We start from the raw sequence: 25,609 nt of genomic DNA, 5'->3' as shown, positions 1-25,609 counted from the left end.
ACCTTTGCCTGGTCTGTTCACTTTTCCAGGCTTTAAAATGTACTAACCCAACAACAGAATAAACTCCTGTCTATGTCACCACAGAGAGTTTGTGCTACTTTAACATGGGGTTGTGTGGAGTAGTTATAAGCAGTCAGAGTAAGTTTAAAAATAGAAAGGACTCTTCACTGAGGAGTCATCTGATCATAATTATACACCTCAGAGCTTCTGGAGAACAAATCCAACCACTGATGACCAAAATCCACCAGCAGTTCCTGGATTTTACCCAGAAGGTTTGTCGATGTCAGGCTTATTTATATTTAGGCCTGAAATGATTACTCAAACTAGTAGTAACTAACAGATTATTGGAATAAATGCCAACTAATTCAGTATTTTATTAATCTTTAACTGGAATATACAGTCTACAAAAACACACTCAATAATAATTAAGCCAAAAGTGTTATATATATATATATATACATACAAACATTTTGCATTTAAGACAAAGAAATTGTTAAAACGTTTTGTCTGTAAATCTGTTCTAAATAAAACTCCTAAAGTGGCAGTTTAAGCTTCACCTGGTTTAAATTCTGTAACAAAAATTATAAAAATGTTCTGCATATTTTGGTATCCAGTTATGAATCTGTTAATCCCAAAATAATCACCAGATCAGAAATACACTGAATTGACGCCAAGTCGAGCAGAAAGAGCTTTTCACATGTTGTTGTTAAAAGGATTTTTGCAGCAAAAGATTTATATTTTGATTTCCAAATGGTCAAATTAAAAGGATTAAAGCATTTTAAGTCATAAGATTCTCATTTTAAAAAATAATCAAATAATTTCTTTATTTGCATCTTTAATGTAGTTTTTTAATTTATAAAAAGGTTAAATAAAAAATTTGCAGAATGTGCAATTTTTTTCAATTAAACATCTGAATAATCAGTTACTAAAATAATCGCAGCTACAGGCCTATTTAAGTTGCACATTTAAAAACAATATTGACCAAAATGTTTCACAGCAGGTAAAAATAGGTCAGGTTTAAAAGATGCATTTCTTATTACAGCAGCATAAATGTTGTTTTCATTATTGTTGCTACTTCTATGGTCGTCTGTCTGTGATACATTTCTAGACACTTTCTGCAGATTTATTGATGTAACCAGCAAAAATGATTCTATTCAAGACTCTATAACAGAAATGTGTGAAAAATATATTTTTTAAAGTATTTGCCTCCTTGCAGATTTGACTCACTGAATAATCATTTTCAATACAGTTGATTAAATAATTAAAGTTAATTCACAATTCAGATTGCAGGATTTTAGATCTTGAATTAATTGCTGTGATTTTAGATCAAAATTATTTTTGGAAAACATAATTATAGATTTAAAAAAATCTGATTTCTGTTTGTGTGTGTTTGTAAACTCAGCAGACAAGTGTATCAGCACTCAGTTGATCTGTTTTAACAGCTAAACCCGTCATAAAGCAGAAATGCGTGTGATGAAACCAAAGCAGTTTGCCAGAGGCCTTTCCTGCACAAAACAGAAAAATGGACGCTGAAGGTGTTTAACAGCAGCACAGTCTATCTTTTCCTAAACGACGCTTCCTGAAACTCATTTATCGCCGTTACTGATGGGGATTAATGTCTGACTCAACGCTAAAAGCTAAAACTATTATTAAGAAGGAAAAAAAAAACAGTCTGTGTCTTCGTTCTGCTAAAATCAATAGTGAAACAGCCTCCAAACACTCAGTCCCACTGCACAACAAAAAATACAGTTAATACCACCACCAGCTGGAATGACCCAATGAACAAGGGGAAAATTGAAAAGCGTCAGCGGTCGACGTCTCCTGTATCTCATATTGACTATCTGCTCCTCTGCAGCGTCGGCTTTGATTAGATTTCCTGCCAGTAATGGGGGACAGAAAGGAGACGGAAAGATAACGACTCCCAGAATACTAATTAGAGCCGCCGAACATTTCACACGCAACACAAATACTGTCATAAACACTCACATCTTCAGAATGGTGACTTTGTTTTAGTTATTATGGTAAACTAAACATGGGAAGTAACTAACAAAGGTGGAATGAGTTCAGAGAAATGTAGCTTTATCCTAAGTCTGCTCTGATTGGTTGGTTTCCCCCGTGTGACGTCTCCTCACCCAGGATCAGAAGCTCTGCCGCCAAAAATCAGACGTTTAATAACGGAGTGAAGTCTTCAAATTAAACTTTAACGGTGTCAAATGTTTTAGTTTGTGCCGCTGTTATTTTAAAGATATTACTAACTGTTTCCAGAGGTCAAAGGTCAACCAGCTCCTTCAACTTTACAGAAATCAATCAAGATGTGGTGTTAAAACTTTACGTTTGTGCGGCTATCATGATAAAGATTTAAAAAGAAAGAGTTATTCTTTTCAGCAAATGGCCTTTTTGAGTCCATATCCTTTAGTTAACAATTTATTGATCACTAAATTAGTTGATGATTACTCATTATTAATCATTAATGGTTTCAGCCCTCAGCTAACGAACCCCTTTGTGATCTTGCCCGTCAGTAATGAAGACGTCATTTTATAGAAAATGTCTTCAATGCATCCACATTATAGTGAAGGTGCAGCAGAAAAAGCAGGTCAGTGTGTTCTGAGGCTCCATCATCTTGAAACAGCAGCATCATTCCATCCCAAATCCTCCAAACCGCCAGGCTGTAATGTGTAAATGTGTGTTAGGCCTGGTTTCCTTCATTAAGGCTGAGAGGTTTCACTTTAGAGGCTTTATCAGCACGGCTCAGTCAAAGTAGGTCAGATCAATAATTTATGGACTGCAGTCTAGAAACACACACCCTCTAAGTGTTTTAACATGATTTATACATGGAACGTGTGCAGGTTGGGAGAAATCTGCTCCTCATGTGATTTCATAGGGTTCATGTGATAAAGTCATGAAATAATACAACTTTTAGGATGACAGGGAAAGTCACGCTTTTAAAACTGATGTAATACGATGCTACGATTGTTGTAGTATTTGATATTTTTTAACACACACAGTTTGTGGGAGTTTTATTTTCATCTGTTGTTTTCTGCTTGTCCAAGATCATTTTACTTGCACTCATCATCAGCAGCAAAGTCAATACTTTAGCTTTTTAAAGCTTTATTTGAACTGTTCTGTTTCCACTGTGGAAGAATTTGGTAAAGTGTAACATTCCTAGAAAGTCATTCAGCTTCATATCAACAAAGCCAGTTAGCTTCTCAAACTTCTCATTAGTCTCTTTGACTAAGTATATTATCATTTGATAATATACTTAGCTACTTGGATTATTCTGGACCCAGGACGATACAAAGGTCTGAGGAACTCTGTGAAGATTTAGGAAAAGTTACAAAAGTCTTTTAGTGTCGTTGAGGTTTTAGTTTATTTTGTGCTCCTTTCAGAATGACTTATTTTAGGGCTCTGTCACTTTAAATCCAAATAATCTGCTGCTGGCCCCGTCGCTCCAACTCAATGTTTACACTCACACCTGAAAAATGGCTGCAAACAGATGCGCAATTATACAACTGTACAAGTTTGAAAAGCAGAAGTGGAGCCTCCTGCACAACCAACAAGAATGCAGCAAAGTGGTTTCTGGATGGGAGGTAAACAACAAAACATTTGTCGTCTCCAGCAGCCATTGTACAGCGCATACAGCGGGAAAACCAGCTGACCAAATGTGCTAGAGCTCAGCTTTGGTTGCTAGGTAACGAGGCTGGGCTTTGGAGCGTTGCTACGCATAGACACCATAAAACATTAACTTATTGCCTTTAAGGTCTGAAAGAAGACCCAAAGCGACCCATCAGATGAAATGAAACAGGTCAGGATGTTCAGGAAAAATCAAGATTCAATTGTCTCACAAACTGGAAACTCCAGAAATACCAGATATTTGGTAAATCCGGCTTGTTTCCCCTTTAAAGATTGCATTTTCTCCCTACACCGAAACAATTTCTAATCTGGCACAATCCAGAAATGCATATCTAGTAAAAAGAAATAGATATCTTGTGCTAACTGACAACAACATGGCGATAAAACGTTCAATGGCCCAGAGAGAGGTTGGTTTCTAGTCATGGTGTCTGATTTGTGTTTGTCATGTTAAATCTGAGTGTTATAAAAATATCTGCTCCCCATCAAGCCTGAGGCGCAGATTACAAGTCATGAAGGTGACTAACATGCAGCTGCATCGCGATTTAAAAAGCGACTCACACATGGTGCATGCATCGAGTTACAGACTCCACGTCACACAGCCGGGTAGTAACTACTTACATTTACTTGAGTAACTTCTTGGAAAAAAAAAACCTAAAAACTTTTAGGACTTTTCTAAAACTTTTTGTTATTTATATGAATTATAAATTCAAATAAATAAAATTATTGTCATTTTGATTCTTAAAATACAAAAATTTGCACTTAACTTCATATGTTGGTCCATCTGATTATGTAATCTTTAAAAAATTAAATGGTTGATAATTTAATACTCAGTACTTTTTGTTGAATATACGTTTACTCTTAATCGAGTCATTTTTGGACAGCTACTTTTCACTTTTACTTGAGTAAAAATATGTGAGCGCCACTTTTACGTGAGTAAATGTTTTGGGCACTCTACCAGCTCTGATGAGATAAAATTCCCAGATGAGTTGAACTAAAAATAAAAATCAGACAAAAGCCTCGCATCTCCGACTGCGTGACATGGCGCATCTGTCCGCTCCTCCTGCACGTTTTCCAGATTACAGCTGCATCGCTCCGGTTCTGACTCACGCTCGGCTCCGAAATGATGTAAAGTCACTGCGCCGGGATTAATGGGAGTATAATCCCCGCCAAGCCGTTTCGGCTCCGCAGCTGGACGGAGGACGGCGTCTGAGGGCGAGTGGGTTCACAGACAGCGAAACACAACATGTCTGCTCACATCACATGAATCTGCTCAATCTGCTCTGCAAACTGTCCCTACGTGAGCCAAACTACACATCAGACTGAACACATGGTGCCTCCTCTTCCTCTTTCCTCCTCTTCCTCCAGTTCTTCCTCCTTTCATTTCCAATCCATTTCTCCTCGTTTATTCCCTCCTACACAGACTGAATGTTTTACAGAAAAAAATTTAATTTGAGTTTTAATACAAAGTGATAAATATGAAAACAAGGGAAGCCTTTAGATCAGGGGTGTCCAAATTGTGGCGTGGGAGCCATTTGTGGCCCTCTGAACAATTGTGGGCGGCCCGTTGACTTGATCACAGTTCAAGAGAAACCTAAAATCGGTTTGCTTGTTCAGCCAGTTGATGCAGATTTAGAATCAATGTTGGTGAAATTTTCACTGATGCCCGGCTGTTTAAAAAAAGTTTGACTTTCAAAATCTTAAAATGAAAACGTATTGAGCAACACAAGGTATTCATACAGGGTTTGCTTTTCATTTATTAGTAACAGGGACCAAAAACCTGCGACAGACTGGCGACCTGTGCAGGGTGACCCCGTCTCTCGCCCCGAACGTTAACTGGAGAGGAACCAGCAGCTCCTGACTCCACTGGGGACAAGTTAGAAAATGGACTTTCCTGTAAAGTATAGTTGCCGATATGTCATTAAAAGCGTTATGTTCTCTTCTGTTTTTATCTATAACTTCGGTTTGGAGCGTTACCTTTTAACCTGCCTGCAAATTTACAGACATACCAAACAAATAACACCTCTCTCTCTCCAAGATCTAGAGCTTCTGAATTCACAAAATCGGCAATTACACTTCATCACAGGCAGAGAAACAAAAGCTGACAGTAGGTGTGAATATGAATGAGGAGACTTTACAGCCACATTCTGGTTTTCAGATGAAGATGAAAGATTAAAACCACCTGAACCTCCCTGAGGTAGAAATGCACCAGAGGTTACTGTGGTCTCATTTATTCTTATCGTTGTTTTCACCATTTCTATGGAATAAAAGGAAAAATGACCTCCAGTAAAACTCACAACACATTAACAGTAAATCATGTCTTCATGCAAAACCCAAACAGCAAAGCCACTTAGCTCCTGAATAACGGTCTATTGTTAGCAAACGGATGACGGCGTTCCCCCTTTAATTACACGTGTCATGGCCGACCTCCTGCTGCTGATGGTTTCGCTCCCCCAGCATACAGTCATCGCTCATCTCTCCTGCAGTGGTTGATGCTCAGAATGTGAAATATACAAGCGGTGAATAAAACATCAACCTCGGCCTGAATACTGATGCTAACAGAGAAGAAAAACCGCAGAAAATGAGGAGCAGCAGCTTCTTTTGTTTTTCTTTTTGTGGTCAAACCAGACAGAAACCTCCCCGGATCGTTAACTAAGACGGATCTTTAAATATGACACTGGTTAAACATTCCTCCTCTGAATGCGACATTTAATGAATTTACTCCTTCGCTGCTCTCACTCAAAACATGCCGACGGCATCAAACCACAGGAGGAGCTAATAATAGGACCAATGCAGTCTGTCTTTAAGCCCCCAGAACAACACGGACGACTCGCTGCACCAGAAAGCCTCTTTTAAACGGATCCTGCAAAAATAAAACCCCACGTTCAACTTGGTTTCACAAAAATTACAGCGTTATCTTCCGTGTGTTCACTCCCTAATCTTTAACATTTACTTCCAAACAGCCAGACTTTGATGAGGAGTTCACTATGGTGTTAGACATTTCTGAGAAAGAAGCCACTTAGACTTGATTAAAACCACTCTCCAACCAACTGAGAGTGGATTCATAGGAGCCAATTAGGAAAACCTCAGAGTGTATGAAGTTCAGATGCTACATTCTTCATGTTCCCTGCTGCTTTGTTTGAACGCTACAATGTTGCTGCCACAGACAGGAGATACTTCTTCCTATCTTTTTAGTTAGTGGTGCTCACCACTGGATATTCTCATGAACTAGTTGAATATAAATGCAGTTTTTTGCACATCCACCATCAAAAGCTTCATCCATAAACCTCTCATGGATTCTCATAAAGGATGGTGAGCTAATGACAGCAACTGAAAGACTGTTAAAAGGCTCTACACATGCTGCTACTGCCACCGCCGTGCCTTACACCAAGACGTTGCCACCATAAAGATAAACCAACATGACCTCCTTACAGAATGTCTGTCCTCCATCACCTGTAACAGGAAGTACAACCTGCTATTTAATCCAGAGTAAAGGGTATCTACATCAACAGCCGTTTCCAAGGTAACGAACTGGTTCTTTCCTGACTGGGTAAAGAGGAGTTCAACCCTGCCGCTCCTCTGCTGGACCCGATCCAGTAAGGTTTTACTGCAGTGCTGCAGTTAGACCCATCCTGACTGCCACAGTTTGCAGAAAACAGCATTCACTTCTTTGACTTGGTGGTTTAGAATCTGTAAACGCAAACTTCTTCAAACTGGAGCCCATAGTTTAAGTGCTTCCAAGTTCCCAGTTTGACTATTTTTCTAACTTTCTCAGTGTTGGGATGGAAATATGTTAATAAGAAAGATTCATAATCCTCCAGTAATGTGATGGCAGAGTCTGAGTTGCACAACTAAAATCAAAAAAGTTCACTGCAAAAACATAAAATCAAAAAATTCTGGTCTAGTTTCTACTGAAAATACCTGAATATACTTGAAATAAGACAAAACTAACTGATGAGTAGCCTTCTCCCAGTGCTCCCAGTACCTACTCCAGAAGTACACCAGTCAGAAACAAACAATGCTAAGGCTAGTTAGCATAGCCACCGATGACGGCGGACAAACGGTTTTTCTGTAACGGTATGCTGTTTCACCGCTCTTGGCACATTTAGCAGCGACTACATTAGTGTGATTGACAGCACTGAGACCCTCCTCCTGACTCTGTTTGGTGCTTTTGACTGGAAGCGAATCATTTCTTCAAGAAAGATGTGGAGAGTGATTTCTGTTCACAGATTATGTGTCTCGTGACAAAATGAGTTTAATAAATATTGAAGAAAACATGTTTTTGTAAAAGTTACATACTGCATCTTTAAGTCAATAATTCCTTAATATTGATGAAAGATTAGTAGTTCCACTTGTAACTAGTACTTTTTCCACCAATATAAGGAATTATTGACTTAAATCAAGCTCACATATCTTGCAGAAGTTACTTAGTTTTGTTTTGTTTCAACTGCTGCTAAGATATTTGCACTAGAAGCTGGATAAAAATACTTGGTAAAATTTTGTGTTTCTGCAGCGTTAGTCTTTATTGCAACATTTTAAGTCATATTTTAGGAATAATGTAATGATTCGTGAGTTGGAGAACTCATGAATTAAACGCGTTCTGATTTTCTTTTACAGCAGCAGAGAGAGATTTCTGGAAGGTTGTGCAGGAGCGTAAATCCCTGGAGATCCTCTGATCCCCTCGCTCTTTAAATCCTTCCTACCTGCTCCTGCAAGCTTCTCATCTTCTCCTTATCTCACTTCTCGGCTCGTGGCGCCACTCTTTTGGTCCTTCCCGCCCCATCTGTTATCTCCCAGCTGGATGCGTTCCTCTCTGCACTGCAGAGGCCCCAGTAAGGATCCAGCCTGGATGAGTCACACACTCGCAATCTGCCGCCCCCCCTGCAGGCCCCGAACATATCCAGGGATCCCGCCGTCGCCGCCCCAGGGATCACATGGACACACAACCATCCACATTTAGATCAACATGTGCAACAGAAACCGCCTTTCCCACAAATCAATGAGAAAACAGGCACTATAAAGAAAGATTTAAATATTTAAGGAGATTTTAGCTGATTTGCTTTTAGCGGTCAGAATAAAAGGAGCGTCTGAAGGAGCTGAGGAATTAAAAAGCTGCTGATGTTAGTATTCAGTGCACATCGTGGGGAAGCTTGTGTCAAACCTTGGCTCAGTTGAAAATACAAGATTACTGCAGCAGGAGCTCTTCACAGAAATGAAAATCTGCTTCCTGCTCCTTGATGCTTCATGTCTGCAGACAGGTGTGTGTCCCAGCAGCCAATCACACTCCTACAGGTAGCAGCCGGGACCCGACGGCTCATTTGGTTCCTCAGCATCACATAAAGAAACAGCTACATAAATACTCTATTCCTGAGAGGAAGCACAGCTACACTGCAAAAACTCTAAATCTTACCAAAAACTTCTGGTCTAGTTTCAAGTGGAAATAAATCAATACAGTTGAATAAGACAAAACTAAGCTATAGATAACCTTTTAGCAAGATATATTAGCTAATAATTGATTAATGTTGATGAAAAAGTGCAAACTCCACTGGCAGATTATTCCACTTATGACATGGGAAACACGTCTTGTTATATGTGAATCAACGGAGCTAGAACTTTTTCATCAATATTAAAGAATTAATTACTTAAAATAAGATCTTATATCTTGCTTAAAGTTACTTGTAAGTTCACTTGTCGTATTTCTCATAAGAATTAAGACATTTGCACCATAAGTTACACTAAGGTTTTGTGTTTCTGCAATGAAACCAGATCACAGGGTTGAGAAAATGAGTAGAGATTTGTTTTGAATTAACAGTAAATCACCAAATCAATGAGTCTGGTGCAATCATTTAGTCTCTTAAAGACAACGGTCGGTAATGAAGAGGAAAACATGCAGCCATATGGAGTCCACTTGCTGCCAAGAAACAACTCAAACCGGAATTACACAAGACTGGGAGGAGAATTTAAACAGAACTGGGACTATGATTGATTAATTACATCAACTATAAATATTCTATTGCAATTTTTTTCTTTAAATAAAAAGGTTAGCGAAGTGATGCTGGTCTAAAATAGCATCTGAATGCTAAACAGGTAGCAGCAGCACAGATGCTAATGCTAACGTGAGCGTCAACAATCCACATTTCTAAAGATGCTCCTGAAACACAGGAAAGAATTAAACTATAGGATAGTTGAAGAATGTGAAATTTACAAGTTTGAAAAGTTGAAAATGTTTCAATTTTAAAACTCAAAATTTGAGTCTTTAGGCAGAAATGTCCTCCACCTTTTTCCTATTTAATGGCTTTTATATGTTGTCGTATCGCAATAATACGATTTTATTCTCTAAATAATTTTTTTTATCTTTTCTCCTGCATGTTTGTGCTTCTCAGAAAAGTTTCCAGCAGAAATCCATTTGGAGGATCAGAATATTAGAATCCTGATTCCACCATTTACTTCAAGAAGAAGCTGCAGCTGAATGTGTCCTTGGACTGCCAGGCTGAGGAGACCACTCTGCTGCTGGGAGTGTCGTGTGTGTGTGTGTGTGTGCGTGTGTTGAATGCGGTGGGTAACGTCTGAGGAGCAGATTGCAGGAGAAACCAAAGAGAAAACACGGACCGCTGCTCTCTGTTTGCTCTCAGAGCCAAATAACTGCACTAAATCTACCAGACAGAAGCAGATTTCACCAAGAAGCAGCTGAAGCTTCAGAAAAACATCTGCAGGGGCCGACAGGACCAGGCAGGAACAGGAACAGGCGACCATTAACACAACCTGTGCTGCTATCCGACGCCTCCTCCAGTTTCCACAACCAGCTCTTTGTTCAAAGTGAGAAATTACTTGACATTATTTGCTCCTTCTTTTAGGCTTCAGCACATCAAAACCTTCTGAGAAATGTTTCACAGCTTCAGTCCGGAGCCGTTTTGTTCCTCAGGTACTGCAGCTGAATCCCTGAAGACTCAGCAGAGAAAGAATCTGAACGCAGAGGAAGACGTGTTGTCATCAGTGGAGAGATCTTCCACTTTCAGGTTGAGCCGCTCAGCCGGGATGGAGCAGGCGGCCATTTGTAAACGTGCTGAAGCAGAGGAGTGTGTGTGACTCAGCCAGGAGGTGTTTGGCTCGTGTCGGCCCGAAGCCGACCGTCAGCGCCGCTCTGACTCACCAAGACCGAATCAGAGCCGCCCCGCAGAAAATCAGCAGCTCTGGAAACGGATCACAGCCGCAAGGCCAGATCTGCCACTGTCACTAAGATCTACTAAAGGAGGGCTGAGACGCTGGTCAGCTGTGCAAAAGTCTTAAATCGTTTTAGTTTTGCTCCATTTTCCTTCCAAGTCGTCAAACTCTCCTGCCTTAATTTACGGTGAATTCACACCGGCCCAGTTTAGTCCGCTTTAATTGAAGCCCAGTCTGTTTGTCCAAAATGTCCGGTTCATTTGGGAAGGTGTGAATCCGCAATCAAGCTCTGAGGAAGACCAAAAAAGTGAACCTACTCCGCCAACTAACATCGGCCAGTTTTATTGAAGCGAACTCTGAGCAGTTCGGATGCATATGTGAACTTCAAGTGGACTGGAGAGTGCTCTAAAAGCAGGAAGTGGACTAAAGTGCAAGGCATTCTAGGTAAATACAACCAAAACAAATGTAAAAGTCTCGCTGTAATGGCAGAAATAGCTTGTGATGTCTGGTCCACTTAAAAATATTGGTGTGTTTGTACATTTGATGGTCCAGTAAACTCAGTTTGATTTTGGACCAAAGTTACAATATTTGTTACAGTTTCAGCTGCTGCGTTTTGTTTTTTTACAGCACTGAGTTGAACCAACCAAACACTTTGAAAAACCTGTTCCTCTCCTCACCTGTGGGGGCGCTGCACCAGGAACCACTGAAGGAAACGACATGAAAACCTCTGAAGAAGACACTGAGCGCAACTTCCTTCATTACAAAATGTAAGTTGGCTTCTGATTCAGGAAATGACTAACATGCTGAGTAATTTTTTCCTACTAATAGTTAGGCATCTAATCTGGACTAGATTATTCTGCACAGATTGTAGAATTTTAAAAACCAAATGTGTTTCTTGCGAAAACTTTATTTGATTTGTGAAACTTCAGTAGGACTTTTTCCCCCCCATCTGCATAAAATTGCAACTGCTCCAGCTCCAAACCACCCTTTGATTTGTAAAACTTTAATTAAGGGCCATATTAGCACTTTACAAAAAATCGGAACCACATTACAGTGAAGAAATTAAAAATAAGTGAAAACAGAGAGCTAAAAATGTATATAACAGCAAATAATGCACATTTTATAGAAGTTTCACAAATCAAAAACCCGTTTTTAAATATTCTGCAATCAGTGCAGAATAATCCAGACCAGCTTTGAAGAGACTTTTCCAAAAGTAGGAAGCAGACCAAAGTGCAAGGCATTCTGGGTAAATACAACCTAAACATAAACATGTGAGTCTAATGTTAGCAGGAGAAATGATTCTGCAGTCTTTCACCAAAGTCAAAAGAGAAAACCTACAACCGCTAAAATCTGATGCTGCTCCATTTTTGTTCAGTTTTTTGAAACAGGAAGTTGCGTTTTTGCTAAATCCCAGAAAACTTAGAAAGAGCTTAAAGTTTAAACACAATTATCTCTGATACTGAACAAATGTATGCAAACTTCTGAATACAAAAGGAATAAAATCTCTAAAAATGTTCCTGCTAACTTTTGGACATTTAGCAAATAGAAATAATTTTGGTGATTCTAACTGAAACGTTTGGCCTGATTTACTTCAGACAGTGAGGAACAAAATGTGCATGAGTTATTTTCAGGTTCTGCAGGCGCCTGCTAATGAACAGTTCATTTGATTCAGACCGGTTGGAATTGGGAAAGATATAAAACACGCAGGATACCAGCCACCACAGCGTATAGCTCTACGTCCAAACTTATAGTTTAAACTTTAAAGGAAAATTGATGAGAGAAGCTTTGGAGCAAATTATTGCAGAACTTCACATCTTTCAGTCCAAAGTGCTGCATAAAAACAAGACAAATCAAAGAGTCATTGTCAAGATGTAAAAGAATGTTACGCTCACATAAAATCAAACTAAATCAATAAAGAAAACATATCAACACCAAGCCTGTAGGTTTTTCAGAAGAACTTCAGGTGTTTGTTTGTTTCTGGTGAATTTTTGGTTAAAATATGTTTGATCTACATTCAGAGAAGTTACACACAGTGGGTACAGAATCCAGAATTTGTACTCAAGTTAGACTAGCGATACTTCATATTAACATCACTAAATTAAAAATAAAAAGTACAGCAAAGCAAAATTATTAATAAATATATTTTCCCCATAAAGTTACTCAAGTAAATGTAACGTTTTCCTGGTAAAAATTAGCTCTGCTGCTTTGCATACTCAGCTATTTGCCAATTGCTAACGTTTGGCCGTAGCGTTTGCGGAGGTTCAACGCCATGAAGCTTACCTGAAATTTCCTGCACTGAAAACAACCATCCTTCACTGCATAGACAGAAGAGCCTAGACAACCAAGACGCTAATGCTAATGCTAACAACACGGACTGAATGGCTTTGTTCACTTCCTCCTCTGCCAATGTTAAAACTACAGGCCAAAACAGCATCATCTTTCACAACATCTTCCGTTTGCTGATTGGCCCAGTTAAAATTCTTCTGGCGACAATCCAAGTGAATGGGAGAAATCCCAGATGGAGCAGTGAGGGGAGATTAGGAACAAGCATCAGAAAGCAATGACCAGGCTACTAACTAATTACTACCAAATTATAGTTTGATTTTTTTAGACTGGACACGTTAATCTGAGTCAAAAATAGTAAAAAAAAAAATCATCCAAAGAAAACTTTAAAAGATGCTCAGGACGACTGCAGATCTAGTCTAGATCTAAGGTAGCTAGAGATGGTTCTATGGTTCAACATTTCTGAGCAGTGGCTCAGGAAGCCACCTTGTTATCTAACAACAGCGGAATAATGAGGATGCTGCGCGTTTAGAGGGCGCAGAGGTCACGTTGCGCATCCGCAGGGGCTCAGCAGCGGATTTCCGTGAAGGCGCACTTTCTGATTGCGTAACATTCCCGGAGTTCCCGCTGTGGTTGGCCGCAGGGAACACCTTCCCGCCGCTGCCAGCAGCCGCAGCCCCGGAGGTTCTTTTGGGCGGAATGTCATCTGAAGGGTACCGGGAGGAACTGACGTCCCTGAAAGTACCATCTGACGCACAGAACCGGGATCACGACCAGCAGAATGTCCCCGAACCAGCAGCGGAGTGAGCGGGAACAGCAGTGATGAAGGATGTTTTTGGCGCAATGCTGCAGCACGCCAGCGGATTGATCCAGTAAATCCCGCACCGCACGCCCAGATGGACCCGCAGAACACGCACAGGACGTCTTGTCCTCTTACCTGAGTGGCTTTGTGGAATTGCTTCTTCAGTCCCGCCACAGACATGACTGCAACGCGATGGTTCTGGTCGGGAATTTGCTCTGAGGACGGGAATCTGCTGGTTCCGAACCGGATCTGGCGGGTTGCGTGAAGGCTGCGTGAGTCGTGGCGAACCCCGGTCTACGCTGGTCTTCTCCTCAGGGATCTCCTGTGTGGGAGAGGCTGAGTAAAGCCCCGATCAGCCCATTGGACGCTGAAGCCACATGTCTGGATTCGGAGCTGACGTCGGAGCATGCTCGCTTTAAAGCGGCAGCAGGGTCGGAACCGAGCGGCAGCAGGGTCGGAACCGAGCGGCAGCAGGGTCGGAACCGAGCCGCACCAGAACTCCAGACTGGGAGTTTGAACTATAATGACGAGCATGATGCAGGGAAACACCAGCTGGTTCCACTGGGAGGAAGATGGGAGCCTCCAGATGATGACTACTGAAGGAGTCTCAGCTGCAGCACCTTGGACAGCGACAGTCCGCTGCAGGAGGGAAACATTCACAATGAAAACTTTACTGCAGCTTTGTGTAAAAGATATTTAAATGTCGTTTAATTTAGTAAGTTAAATATTACGTAACATTTAAAGATACGTTTATGTTCATCAGAAAACTCCTGACAGAACTGCTGAAGAAGCTCCAGTACTTCACTTTGATAAAGAATATTGTTTTACATATTTATTAAAGCTGTATTCTAACAGAAATCGGTACCAACTGCAGATTCTGGGTCCAGGTCGGGTCTAAAATCAGAAACAGATGTTCAGTCACATCAGGTTGAAATATTTATATCGGCTGATTGGTGGATATAATTTAGGTTTAAAGTTACTCTGACATAACTGAGGGACAAAATGACATTTTTTTTCTTCTACTACTCTCCAATTTGTTTAACTGTTAACTTGATATTTTCTCTGTTCCGGTGTTTTGTGGTTCCTTCCTGGAGGAACCATCGGCTCACATGATGCTGCCATCAACGTTCTCCCTCTCCTGCTGTTAACTTTTTATTTCTCATGAATATCAAATTTAATCCTACATCTGTTTCTTCTTCTTCTGCTTTGTTCTCTCAAACCCCCAGTTGGTTGTTAAAGATGGCCGCTTAAGCTGAGCCAGGTTCTGGTTCTGCTGGAGGTTTTATCCTGTTTTCCTCTCCACCTTCGCTACATGCATGCTCAGTATGAGGGATTCCTGTAAAGTCAGCGACTCGATGCAATCTGCTGGGTTTCTGAGGATAGAAACCTCCTAAACTAATTTGAATCTATGATAAAACGGCTGACTAACCCTCTTACTGCTCAAGTCGAACCACTTCCACTTAGTTCAGTTGGATCGTTGATGGTCCAAGATTCTTTTACGACTTTTTAATCTTTCATCAGATTGTTTTTGCGTAAGCAGCGATCATCAGAGTCGCTCTTGTGAAGCTGTGGAATCAGTTTCTTATACGCTGACACAGAGACCATAACTAGTAAAAAAAAGTTAAAGAGCTAATGGGGTGAAGGGGGAAGGATGAGCAGCGCTACACAAGGTTGATTGACAGCATTAAGATTCACCTCCTGGTTCTGATTGGTTGTTTCTAGTTTGCCCTGGAAGAAAGCAGAGGAATGCATTTTTTTTCCACAGATGATCTGTCTCATACTGTCACAATAAAATGACATTTCAATTTCAACAAATATGTAAAGTAAAAAAACATTTTTTTTAAGTTGGGGGTGGGGGGGGGAGGCGCAGCAGGCATTGTGCTCCTTGGAGGGGGGCTCACCCTTTCATACTTTGAAAACCCCTGCTGTAACCTATTTTGCTCAGATCGCCACCAGATGACGGTGGCGCCATCTAGTGGAGATCTTCCATATACAGCTTGATAACAAAAACAGTTCAAAACATTTAGTATGAAAAATGAAACTTTTAGAGAGGTTATAGAAATTATGTTTTGGAGGAAGTCGTGTTTACAATCTTTCAGAAATGTAAGACTAATGATCAAATTATTACGTTTTATTATTAATTTTAGTGTCTGCAGCAATTGTCTGAACAACAAACAGAAAAGAAAAAAGAAAATAGATGTTTGTTTTAAAAGCTTTAAAATGATTGGTTTTATTTTGAAGGTCTGGTTTCCGTCGTCTCTTGTCAGCCCAGAGTCTGAGCAGCGACTCCTAATGCTTTGGCTCCATCTAGTGGTGAAATATGATGTTGCACGTATGAGCCACATGAAAACCGATCAGTACTGACTGGAAACATTCATCTACAACCAAACCTCCAGAAACAATAAAAATTCAAATGAAAGCAACAGCGGTAGTTTAGTTGGACCAGTTTAATTCAGGAGAAATCACACAAACGGATCTTAAACTTTAATTTGCAAATAAAATGATTTCCTATCTGTTGAGTCACTTGAACCTGTTCAGGTGAAAACAGCATAAAACAGCTTCCTGTTGCTGCACTGCAAAACATCTGAAGATGATTCAACTTTGAAAATGCAAGGATAAACAAAATAGTTTTTGTTTTAACTCAGAAATTAAAGTTGATCAAGTTGATTTAACAAATTTTCTAAACATTCTTTTCCTTGAATTTCAGCTCAATCATAAATTGAGTTGTTTTAACTTAATATTGTAATTTAAATCAAACAATTTCACAAAATGAGTTGAATGAGCACACATTTCTGTATTACATATTTTTGTTCAAATTGGATGAACACAATTTCATTAAACTTCTCCTTAGAAACATTTTTTTATATTTTTATATAAATTTCAGCAAAATAAATTAATTATGCTCTGATTATGTTGGTATGTGCAGATAATTTTTTGTTGCACAGTTGATGGACAATAAATCTGATTTTGTAAATGTACTGGGGCAGGATGATCTATAATGATCTATAATGATCTATAATGATCACAGTAAAGGGGCAGCAGTTTGTGTTTTCCAGGCACAAAAAGCTAATTATATAACAAATGAGTTCAAAGAAATTTGACTTGAAATTTAAAAGGCCTCCGTGCCTTTAAGAAGCTCCTGCTCCTTCTCAAGCTCCACCTTCATGAAGTCGTCTCTAACAATGTCTAAGGAGGAGCTGCACCTTGAAGGCGGAGCTAAGTCCACCCAGGTGTTTTGATCAGGTGAATGGTTGCCATGGAGATTAAAAGGTTTCTCAAACATGCATGAAATAATCAAAGAAACACTCCATTTATGTTTTTGATGAGGAAATAACATTATAATATGATTTAAAGCTCAAAAAAGTTAAGTTTACATAATTCTCATAATTATAGCTGCACAAACATTTGAAACCATATTTTTGTTTGATTTGAAGAAGATCGGTTCTGACTGGGTTCTGTCTCAGTACAGCAACAATAATCGTGTTGCTCGATCCAAACCTGCTGCTCACCTTCAGGCACAGCGCCGTGTTAAATATTTATCCTGACAATCTTATGAACTTTCCAGCAACAAATTGTGACGTTGCCTCATAACTCAGGGCTGAAGCAGCACCTTCAGGTGATTCTGAAGCCTTTAACACGGTCGGCGGTGCCGGTCGGCCCGTCCTGCTCCAGCCGTGACCTTTTGGGTTGCAGTGCGGTGATGCTTGACGGAGTCGCTCTTCCAGCTGAACAAAAGCTGTCATCCACGGAGTTCTGATAAATTTGGAGGATTCAGAACAGACAGAATGTTTCTGCACATCTCTTCTGTCAGTGATAAAATAATCAATAGATGACTTTGTGCCGGTTCCTCCGGTGGAAACACCTGACTCATGTTTGACAGATGAAGTGGTGATTGGGAGGTCTGCATTTTTATTTCCCACAATTCCTGTGTCAGACATCTGACAGACGAGCATTTTTGATCAATTCAAACTAAAGCAGTTCTGCGCTGAAGTTACAGTTAGTTTTCTAAAATACATTTTCCTTCCTGGAAGCTTGACTTGCTTTGTCAAAAGTTCCTCCAAAGTTTTTCTGCTAACTTTGGATTCATTTCCAGCCATTTGTTTGACCATTTTCAGAGGAATAATTATTAAAATGATTCAAAACTCAAACCAATGTTTTCTTCTTCTGCAGAAAACCGAACAACAAAAGAATTTTAAATTTGATATTTAGTATATTTTGGAACGATATATAATCCAACTTCTGAAGTTCAGGCATATTTGTGGTTTTTCTTTAGAATTATTTTTGATAAAATTGAAAAACATATTTACAGGAAGAAAAAATTGAAAACCGAAAAATTATTTGTCTTGTTTTCTAAATAAAATAAAATCAAATATAAACCTCTTTTATAGTTGAGTTTACAAACTTCAGTACAAAAACAGAATAAAATTTTCAGAAAGAAGTTTAAGGCATTGATCTGATACCAAAAACAACGTCTCTTGATCCACCCAGATTGAATTTGTCCCAGTTTAATTCAATAAAAAATAAAATAAAATTAAATCCCAAAACAGTTTGACATTCAGGTGATGAACTTTAACCTTTGAGCAGAATTTTTATTACACCTAAATAAATGGAAACTCCTTTGTAAATAAAAATGAACTGAAGATGATTCGTCTCTTTGCTCCTTTTTGCCAGATTAACTTTCTACTGTTTCTCAAATGGAAAAAAATCATCATCTTTTAATGTCCAAAACTGAAAGCATTAAGCATAAAACATCAATCAATCAATATAAAAAGTTCCAAAACTTTGTACAGAAAATAAGTTGTTCTAAAACAAACCGTTGGATTATTTTCAAGGATGATGAAGCAGCTGAGTTCTTGAGATCAGGAATGAAACGACCAAAACGACTGCAGCAGAGCCACGGCCGGACCGCTGAAGCTCCAGAAGGCGTTATGATTTTATCTGCTCACGTCTGCAGAGCGCGTGAGTAAATCAATACCAGCCCATAAAGGGTTAATCCTGCAGGTTTTACCCAAGATAATTAGCTGCTGGGGTCTTTTTTTCTCTCTGTGTCTGAGCCAAATGAATGAGACTATTTAACTTCAGCTGCTGTTCGATTGTGCATAAACAGTAAAAACACAAAATCTTGCTAGTTAACTTTTCAGCAAGAAATATGAGTGTGTTAAAAGTCGATGTAATTCTTTAATATTGATTAAAAACAGTGCTAGCCCCACCCAGCAGACCATTTCAATTACAACATGGGAAAAATGTCTTGTTATGAAATTATCTGCCAGAGGAACAAAAACTTTCTCATCAACATTAAGGAATTATTGACTTAAAACAAGTTCCCATATCTTGCTGAAAAGTTAGTTTTATTTCTTGTGGTGCTTTTTGCAGTAGAAACTTCACCAAATTTACTTGGTAAGATTTTGTGTTTTTTCAGTGTATGTCTTTAATCTTTCTTTGGGATCAATAAAGTATTTCTGACTTGAATGTCAGTAATTATATTGTGAACCATTTGCTTGAAGTGACTTTTAATTGTCAAATTGAAGATTCAATTTTTTCTAGGAAGATTAAGTAGCAACACAACATGTTTTCATTTGGTGGTTGAATTTCCACATACTCTCTTATTTTCATTCATTTCTGAGTGTTTATATGTTTCTGTAATTTTGACAGAATCTGATCAAAAAAGAACAAAACTCCTCACCCCGACAGGAAACAAGGGGTCATTTGTCAGAGGCATATGCTTGCTGTGGCACCAGAGATGCACGGCTAACACACACCAGGCTGCGTTAATGTGTCGGTGTGTGTTTCGTAAGGTCCGTGGATCCCCACTCCACTCAAACATGCTAATATACCTGTGCTCTGCTCTAATTGGTCCCAGTGATGCCCGGCCTGCTCCACCTGCGTTCGCCGAAGCCTCCAGTCGGTTCTGCAGCCGGGGCCCCTGCCAGAGTGTGCGAGCATGCAGCTCTAATGTTATGCAAACAAACACTCTGGTTGTTTGGCACTTTGAGTTCCTCGCCCTGCCACGCTGGAAGAAAGGGAGAAGGTAAGTGAGGGGAAATGGAGGAAGGAATCTTGAATTCATTAGCGTGATTACCTGAGGTGTGCTACTTTACGGGGGGTAATCTGCCAGCTCGCTTCATAGCCTGCAAACTTCAGCCAGTCTGCTAATGAGCGCTTGGAAAAGTTAGTCAAGGTGGAGAGGTGCTTTGAGGGGCTCGGCACCCCAGACTGAGGAGGAATTATACATACTTAAGCAGAAAACAATGGATGGCTGCCTGCGATGTAGCAGACAGGACAAATGAAGACTGATCCGGCTTAAATGCTTTATTTGTTAAACGGTACAACAGAAAACCCAGCAGGTTAGATCTGAATGCTTAGACAAATTACACACTAAAAAACCCCAATTTGGCCTAGTTTCTACTGCAGATACCTGTAATACACTTCAGATAAGACAAAACTAACTCAGTTTTGTTACTTTGATCAGAAGTAACTTTTCAGGACCAAAGGAGCTTGTCTAACGTCAATAATATTGTTGAAAATGTTCAGTAATATTTTATTTGATGGGCTGTGTAGAAGACTGAGACAACCCTGTCAAAAACCTGATCTGAGAGTTTCAAAATGTCCTTTTGGCACCAGCAGCTCAAGACCAACATCTTCAATAAATGAAATGAGAAGCAACTCACTGAGGTTAAATAACCTGCTGCCGACTGAAAGACAGTTATCCTAAAGTAAACATTCAGCAGGAGACGTGAGGCTGTTGGATTGGTTAAACAAGCAGCATTTTACTATTAATGTTTTGCATGTTCCTGGGAGTCTGCTGCTTTCTAGGAACAATCCATTGATCTGCATTCAATTTGGACCAGTTTGTCTCGTAAAGTTCTTTAAAATGACATTTAATGTGAATTGGTGCCAGACGAATAAATTCTGAACTGAACTGAGAACAAGTCATGATCGGTAGATTCACAGCGAGGAAACGAATAAAGGAGCTGGGCAGAAATTATACTCAAATAAAAGTAGCACTACTTCCACATATTTTTACTCAAGTAAAAGTAAAAAAGTAGCTGTGCAAGAAATGAATCAAATAAAAGTAAAAAAAAGTGCTTTGTAAAAAGTCTATTCAAATTATCAATCACTTCATTTTCTAAAACTATATCAGAACAAAATATAAAGTTAAGGGGAAATTTTGGTCTTTTAAGGATGAAAACGACAATAATTCATCTAACAAAAAACAACAAAATCCAGCAAAAGAAAATTTTTAATAAAAACCTTATTAAACTTTAACAAAACATTCAGCGGGTAGAAAATACAGAAATTTTACTCAAGTAAGAGTAAAAATACTTGATAGTAAAATTTCTCAAGTAAAAGTAAAACATGCAGCACAGTAAAAATACTCCTAAAAGTTCAGTTTTAAGAAAAAATGTCTCAAGTAAATGTAATTGAGTAAATTACTGCAGATAATTTTCCACCTTATTTGGGAACAAACACCTGAGTTAACTCATGCAATTACAGAGGACGTCACACTGATTCCCGTTGAGGTAAAGGAGTGAAAGATCCTTTAGAAATCCTTTAATTAATTCTCATTTTGTCCCTTTTTTCTCCCAGTGTGGCTTCAGAGAAACAGCTGCCATAAGAAAAACTTTGGACACTTCATGAGCAGGAGAAAAAACCTGAATCTGACATATGGAGAATATAGTGATACTCTTAGCTTCCCCTGTTCTTTGCTCTGTGGCTCTACTTTATCACACAACATCAAAACAGCGCTGCGTTCCCAGGAGAGGCCGGCCTTTTTATCTGCTCCCCAGCTTCCCACGGCGGGCCGCATCCACCTATAATCTACTGCCGTTTCATGTCTGGAGCAGCGCAGAGAGGATGAGGGACGTGTTCAAGTGAAGATCAATGAGGTTGTGTACACAGCATATGCGCATCTGAAGAGTCAGATTCCTTTTTTTCTTTCTGAGGTGCCATCTGATCTAATATTAAAGAACATAATATATAGATACATCCACCGGTCAGTAATAAATATTGCTAGAATGGAAAACAGAGAGATTTCCGTCATCCGCAGAGAAAACAGCTTCTGTCTTTTGTTACTGAGGCGCCTCTCGGAGGACAGACAATGAAAACAGTAAACATCCTGCATTATAGATTCGTCAAAAACACGTTTGGCTGTTTGTCACAAGCACCTTGTTGTTTAAGGCAGTGCCAAGTGTCTGCGCCTGGAAAAATCAAAGCCCACCGATGTATTGGCAGCAATAGCTGGAGTGAAACTGTGTCAGGGAAGTGAGGGGAATCCCCCCAGCGGCTGTTTTCCATCCACTCCACATCTGGCTGCTGAAACCTGCAGCGACTTTCTTCTCACAAGGAGCAGAAAAACAGATCTTAGGTTGTTCTCCTTGCAGTTCCTCCCCACCCAAGTGGCATGGACTCCGACCAGACAAAGGGGTCGCATCTGGAACATTCCCCTGCAGGAATCCGCGTGAAAACGATGGATCACAGTCAGATTTTAGAGCCAGAAAAACACAAATAAATCAATCTCAGGCTGCAGTTCCAGTATTGTTAAAACAGACTTTTCTGAGTCACAAACAATGAAGCAGGAGGGGATTTCATGGCTGACAGATTGTCTAGAAATCCTTCACGTTAATGGAGAAATGTCTAAAGGTGGTGTGGCCTCTTGGATGCAGCAAACAGTTTTGTTTTGATCATCAGTGGGAAACATGGACGTAAACATGAGCACCGATTCCTCCTCACACACAAAAAACTGGTTTTCTGTTGGGAACAAACTTTTCCCCTGCTCTTTCTGAAACTCTGCCTTCAGGAAGTCATCCCAACATGGCTCCTCTATTAACCCTTTAACATGTTTTCACTAGCGCTGCTCTGAGATGTAGCTCCTATAATGAGCTCAGCAGATTCAGCAGGTATTCGCTAATTGTTGCTGGCTAGTCTGAAGGAGCTGCGTGGGGGAGGACTGTTCTGTGAGGTAGAAGCTCGTTTGCTTGGAAGCTGGATCTTAGAGGAGGAGTTGCACCTGGAAGGCGGAGCTAGGACCAACCAGGCGTTTTGTTGGGCTGAATGGTTGCCATGGAGATTAAAGGATTTCTCAAACACGCATAAAAGAATCCAAACTACACTCTGGGTTTGTTTCTGATGAGGGAATAACATTATAACATAACATAAAGCTAAAAAGAAGTTGATTTTAGCTTATACTGCCCCAGTAAAACAACAAACCCAAGCAGAGCATCAGTAGGTCTGTCAAAACAGATTCTGCTGGACGATAAATTGTCTCAGAAATTAATACAATAAACAATAACATTGTTTTCAACTAATATAATGCAAGAACACGTTCTAAAGGTAAACTTTAAGTTCTAATGAACATTTAACACAGGAACTGGAAGACATTTTAAATATTCAAAATAAATAAACAAAATAACAAATGAAGTAACTTATGAAGTAAACAAAACAGACTAAAGCACCAGACTGAAGACGGTCGTCATCCAGAAAAAAGAAAAAACAAAAAATCATAAAATATGTTAATTATTGAGTAATTAACTGATTACTGCTCATTGCAGTAACAGACCAATGCACTGGTGAAAAAAATTAAAATTTCCAAAATTTATAGGAGGAGAGAGTTATTGAGTTAAAAACCTGACCACAACTGAAAAGGTAAAGTTGTTTAAAAAATCGATGAAATCAGTGGGGGGATAAAATGACGCTGAGTTGATTGTGTTGGAATGAATTAAAGAGGAAAACTTTGCATCAGGAGCTGCTGATCAAAGTCGTTCCCACAGGAAATCTGCCTTAATGAGAGCTATACAAGAAAAGAAAGGAGGAAGACAAGGAGAATGAAAGAGAAGAAGAGATGGAGATGACATCCCATTCTTACGCAGGAAAAAAGATGAATCATGTATGTCGCCTGCTGTGTGTGTGTGTGTGTGTGTGTGTGTGTATGTGTTGTGGGCGGGTCGAAGGGCGTTTTAACGTCTTCACTGTGGGAGCGTCGGAGGCGAGGCCAGGTTAATTAAACCCAGGGGAGCATCAGCCGAGGGGGCGCGCGCTTGAACGTGTCACAGAAAAGCAGGAGCGTGTCAGCCAAGGCCGGATGGCGAAATGTGTCGACGTCGCATTTTACACCGAAAGGAAGCGAGCGGCGGCGCAGACGGAGATCGGATCGCTCCGACTTATTAATGTTTGTCATTGGAGCGCGTTACGCTGGAGGACAGGACTGGAAAACAGGCTGAAGAGTTTCTTTCATGGGACAAATATTGACAATAGTTGACTCCTGGGTATTGGAGAAGGAGGAAAGATGCAAACTATGTTAATGAATGGTAATTAACTGCCGGGGTTCGTGTCTCCTGAATCCCGGCTAAATTGGTCCCCAAGTTGCAGCTGAAGACAGTCCTGGCCTAATCCTTCATTATAAAAAGATAAAGGAAAACGACATCATTAGCATATATTTGGGAAGAGAAGTGGGGGTGGGATTAAAAAGTGGAATTATTTCTTTTTAATTCCTGAACACAGGATTTTAAACAAATAAAAAAAAGAAGGTGAGAAAGTGGAAGAAAGGAAAAGGAGGATAGTAACTCAAGGACAGAGGAGAGCGGTGTCGGGATTTAATATTCAAAAGGAATAATAATAAGGTAGGGAAACAGCAGCAGATAAAAGAGATTTGAAGCAGCTCCCCCTTTAACAAAGCCCTGCTCTGTATGTGTGAACTCGCCCGGGTTGTTGTGAATGACGTCACCAGCAGGGGGCGCTTGCTACAGGCTGCGCCGCGCTGTCAATCAGGAGGCCTGCAGAGCGCCGTCGGTCACCAGCGACTCCGACCGGCAGGAAACAACAAAACACGCTCAGAAAAACAACTTCTGCTCAGACGCAAAACAACTTTCAGCGTAATTACAGAATAAAACCATCTGAAAATATCCTTAAAAACACATCGAAATGTATTTACGTCTTCTTAAGACGTTGGAAATGCAGACATATTTGACTCTACACGTTTGATAAAAATGCGCAAAAAGCCTGAAAATAGATGACTGTTTAATTCTAATGAAATAATTAAACCGTCGCATATTAAAATGTTAGTATTTTAAATGAAAAACAAACCAGAACATTTTTATTTCTATTAATAATTACCTGTCCACCACAGGTAATGAGGAAGATGGTAATGATAATAAACTTTTAAGACAAAACTACACAAAGTGTCATCTTAAGATCAAAACAACAGGAAACATAAAACCGTTTCTCTCCTACCATCACAAAAATAAAACTACAGAAATAAACATGTTGAAGTTGGAAAAAATAGATTTGATCAGACGAGACTAAAATCTGTGACTGAGAATTAGGGCCATACTAAAAATCTGATAAAATTATGAGAACAAGTAATAAAATTACAAAAACAAAGTCATAAAATAACGAGAATAAAGTTGTAGTATAAAGTCAACAGTATTATGACTTTATTCTGATAAAACTATGACTTTATTCTCATATTGTAATATAATAATACATTTTATTTGACAGTGCCTTTCAAAGCACTCAAGGTCACAAATAATAAATGGAAACTATAAAAGGCATTAATTTATCTTTATTCTTGCAGCTTTACTGTTTATCTTCTCAGCATGGCCCTGATGTAACTGATGTGTGAAACAATCGAAAAACAAACATGAAAAAACAACTTACATTAAGCAGGGTGGAGGATCTGTGATCCTGTGGGCTCATTTCTCAACTAAGACAACTTTGAATATTGGAATAATAAATATCTGG

At 39.5% G+C, this 25,609-nt stretch overlaps 1 protein-coding gene across 6 annotated transcripts in view; it reads right to left on the bottom strand.

The window, feature by feature from the left end:
* The window catches only part of sh3gl2a (SH3 domain containing GRB2 like 2a, endophilin A1), a 39,370-nt gene extending 24,025 nt beyond the window's left edge, over window positions 1–15,345 (bottom strand). For 3 of the 6 annotated variants that reach the window (XM_044113368.1, XM_044113366.1, XM_044113370.1), the window contains exon 1: window positions 14,009–15,343. In XM_044113368.1, coding sequence (XP_043969303.1) covers window positions 14,009–14,053 — 45 coding nt within the window. In that variant the 5' untranslated portion in view covers window positions 14,054–15,343. Of the gene's footprint in view, window positions 1–14,008 lie in introns of all 6 variants that reach the window. The other 3 variants (XM_044113365.1, XM_044113367.1, XM_044113369.1) reach the window with 2 other exon arrangements.
* Window positions 15,346–25,609: the final 10,264 nt, after the last annotated feature.

This window comes from Gambusia affinis, linkage group LG04 (genome assembly GCF_019740435.1).
Source record: "Gambusia affinis linkage group LG04, SWU_Gaff_1.0, whole genome shotgun sequence".
Taxonomy (NCBI): Eukaryota; Metazoa; Chordata; class Actinopteri; order Cyprinodontiformes; family Poeciliidae; genus Gambusia; species Gambusia affinis.
This window is presented reverse-complemented; position numbering and strand designations above follow the sequence as displayed.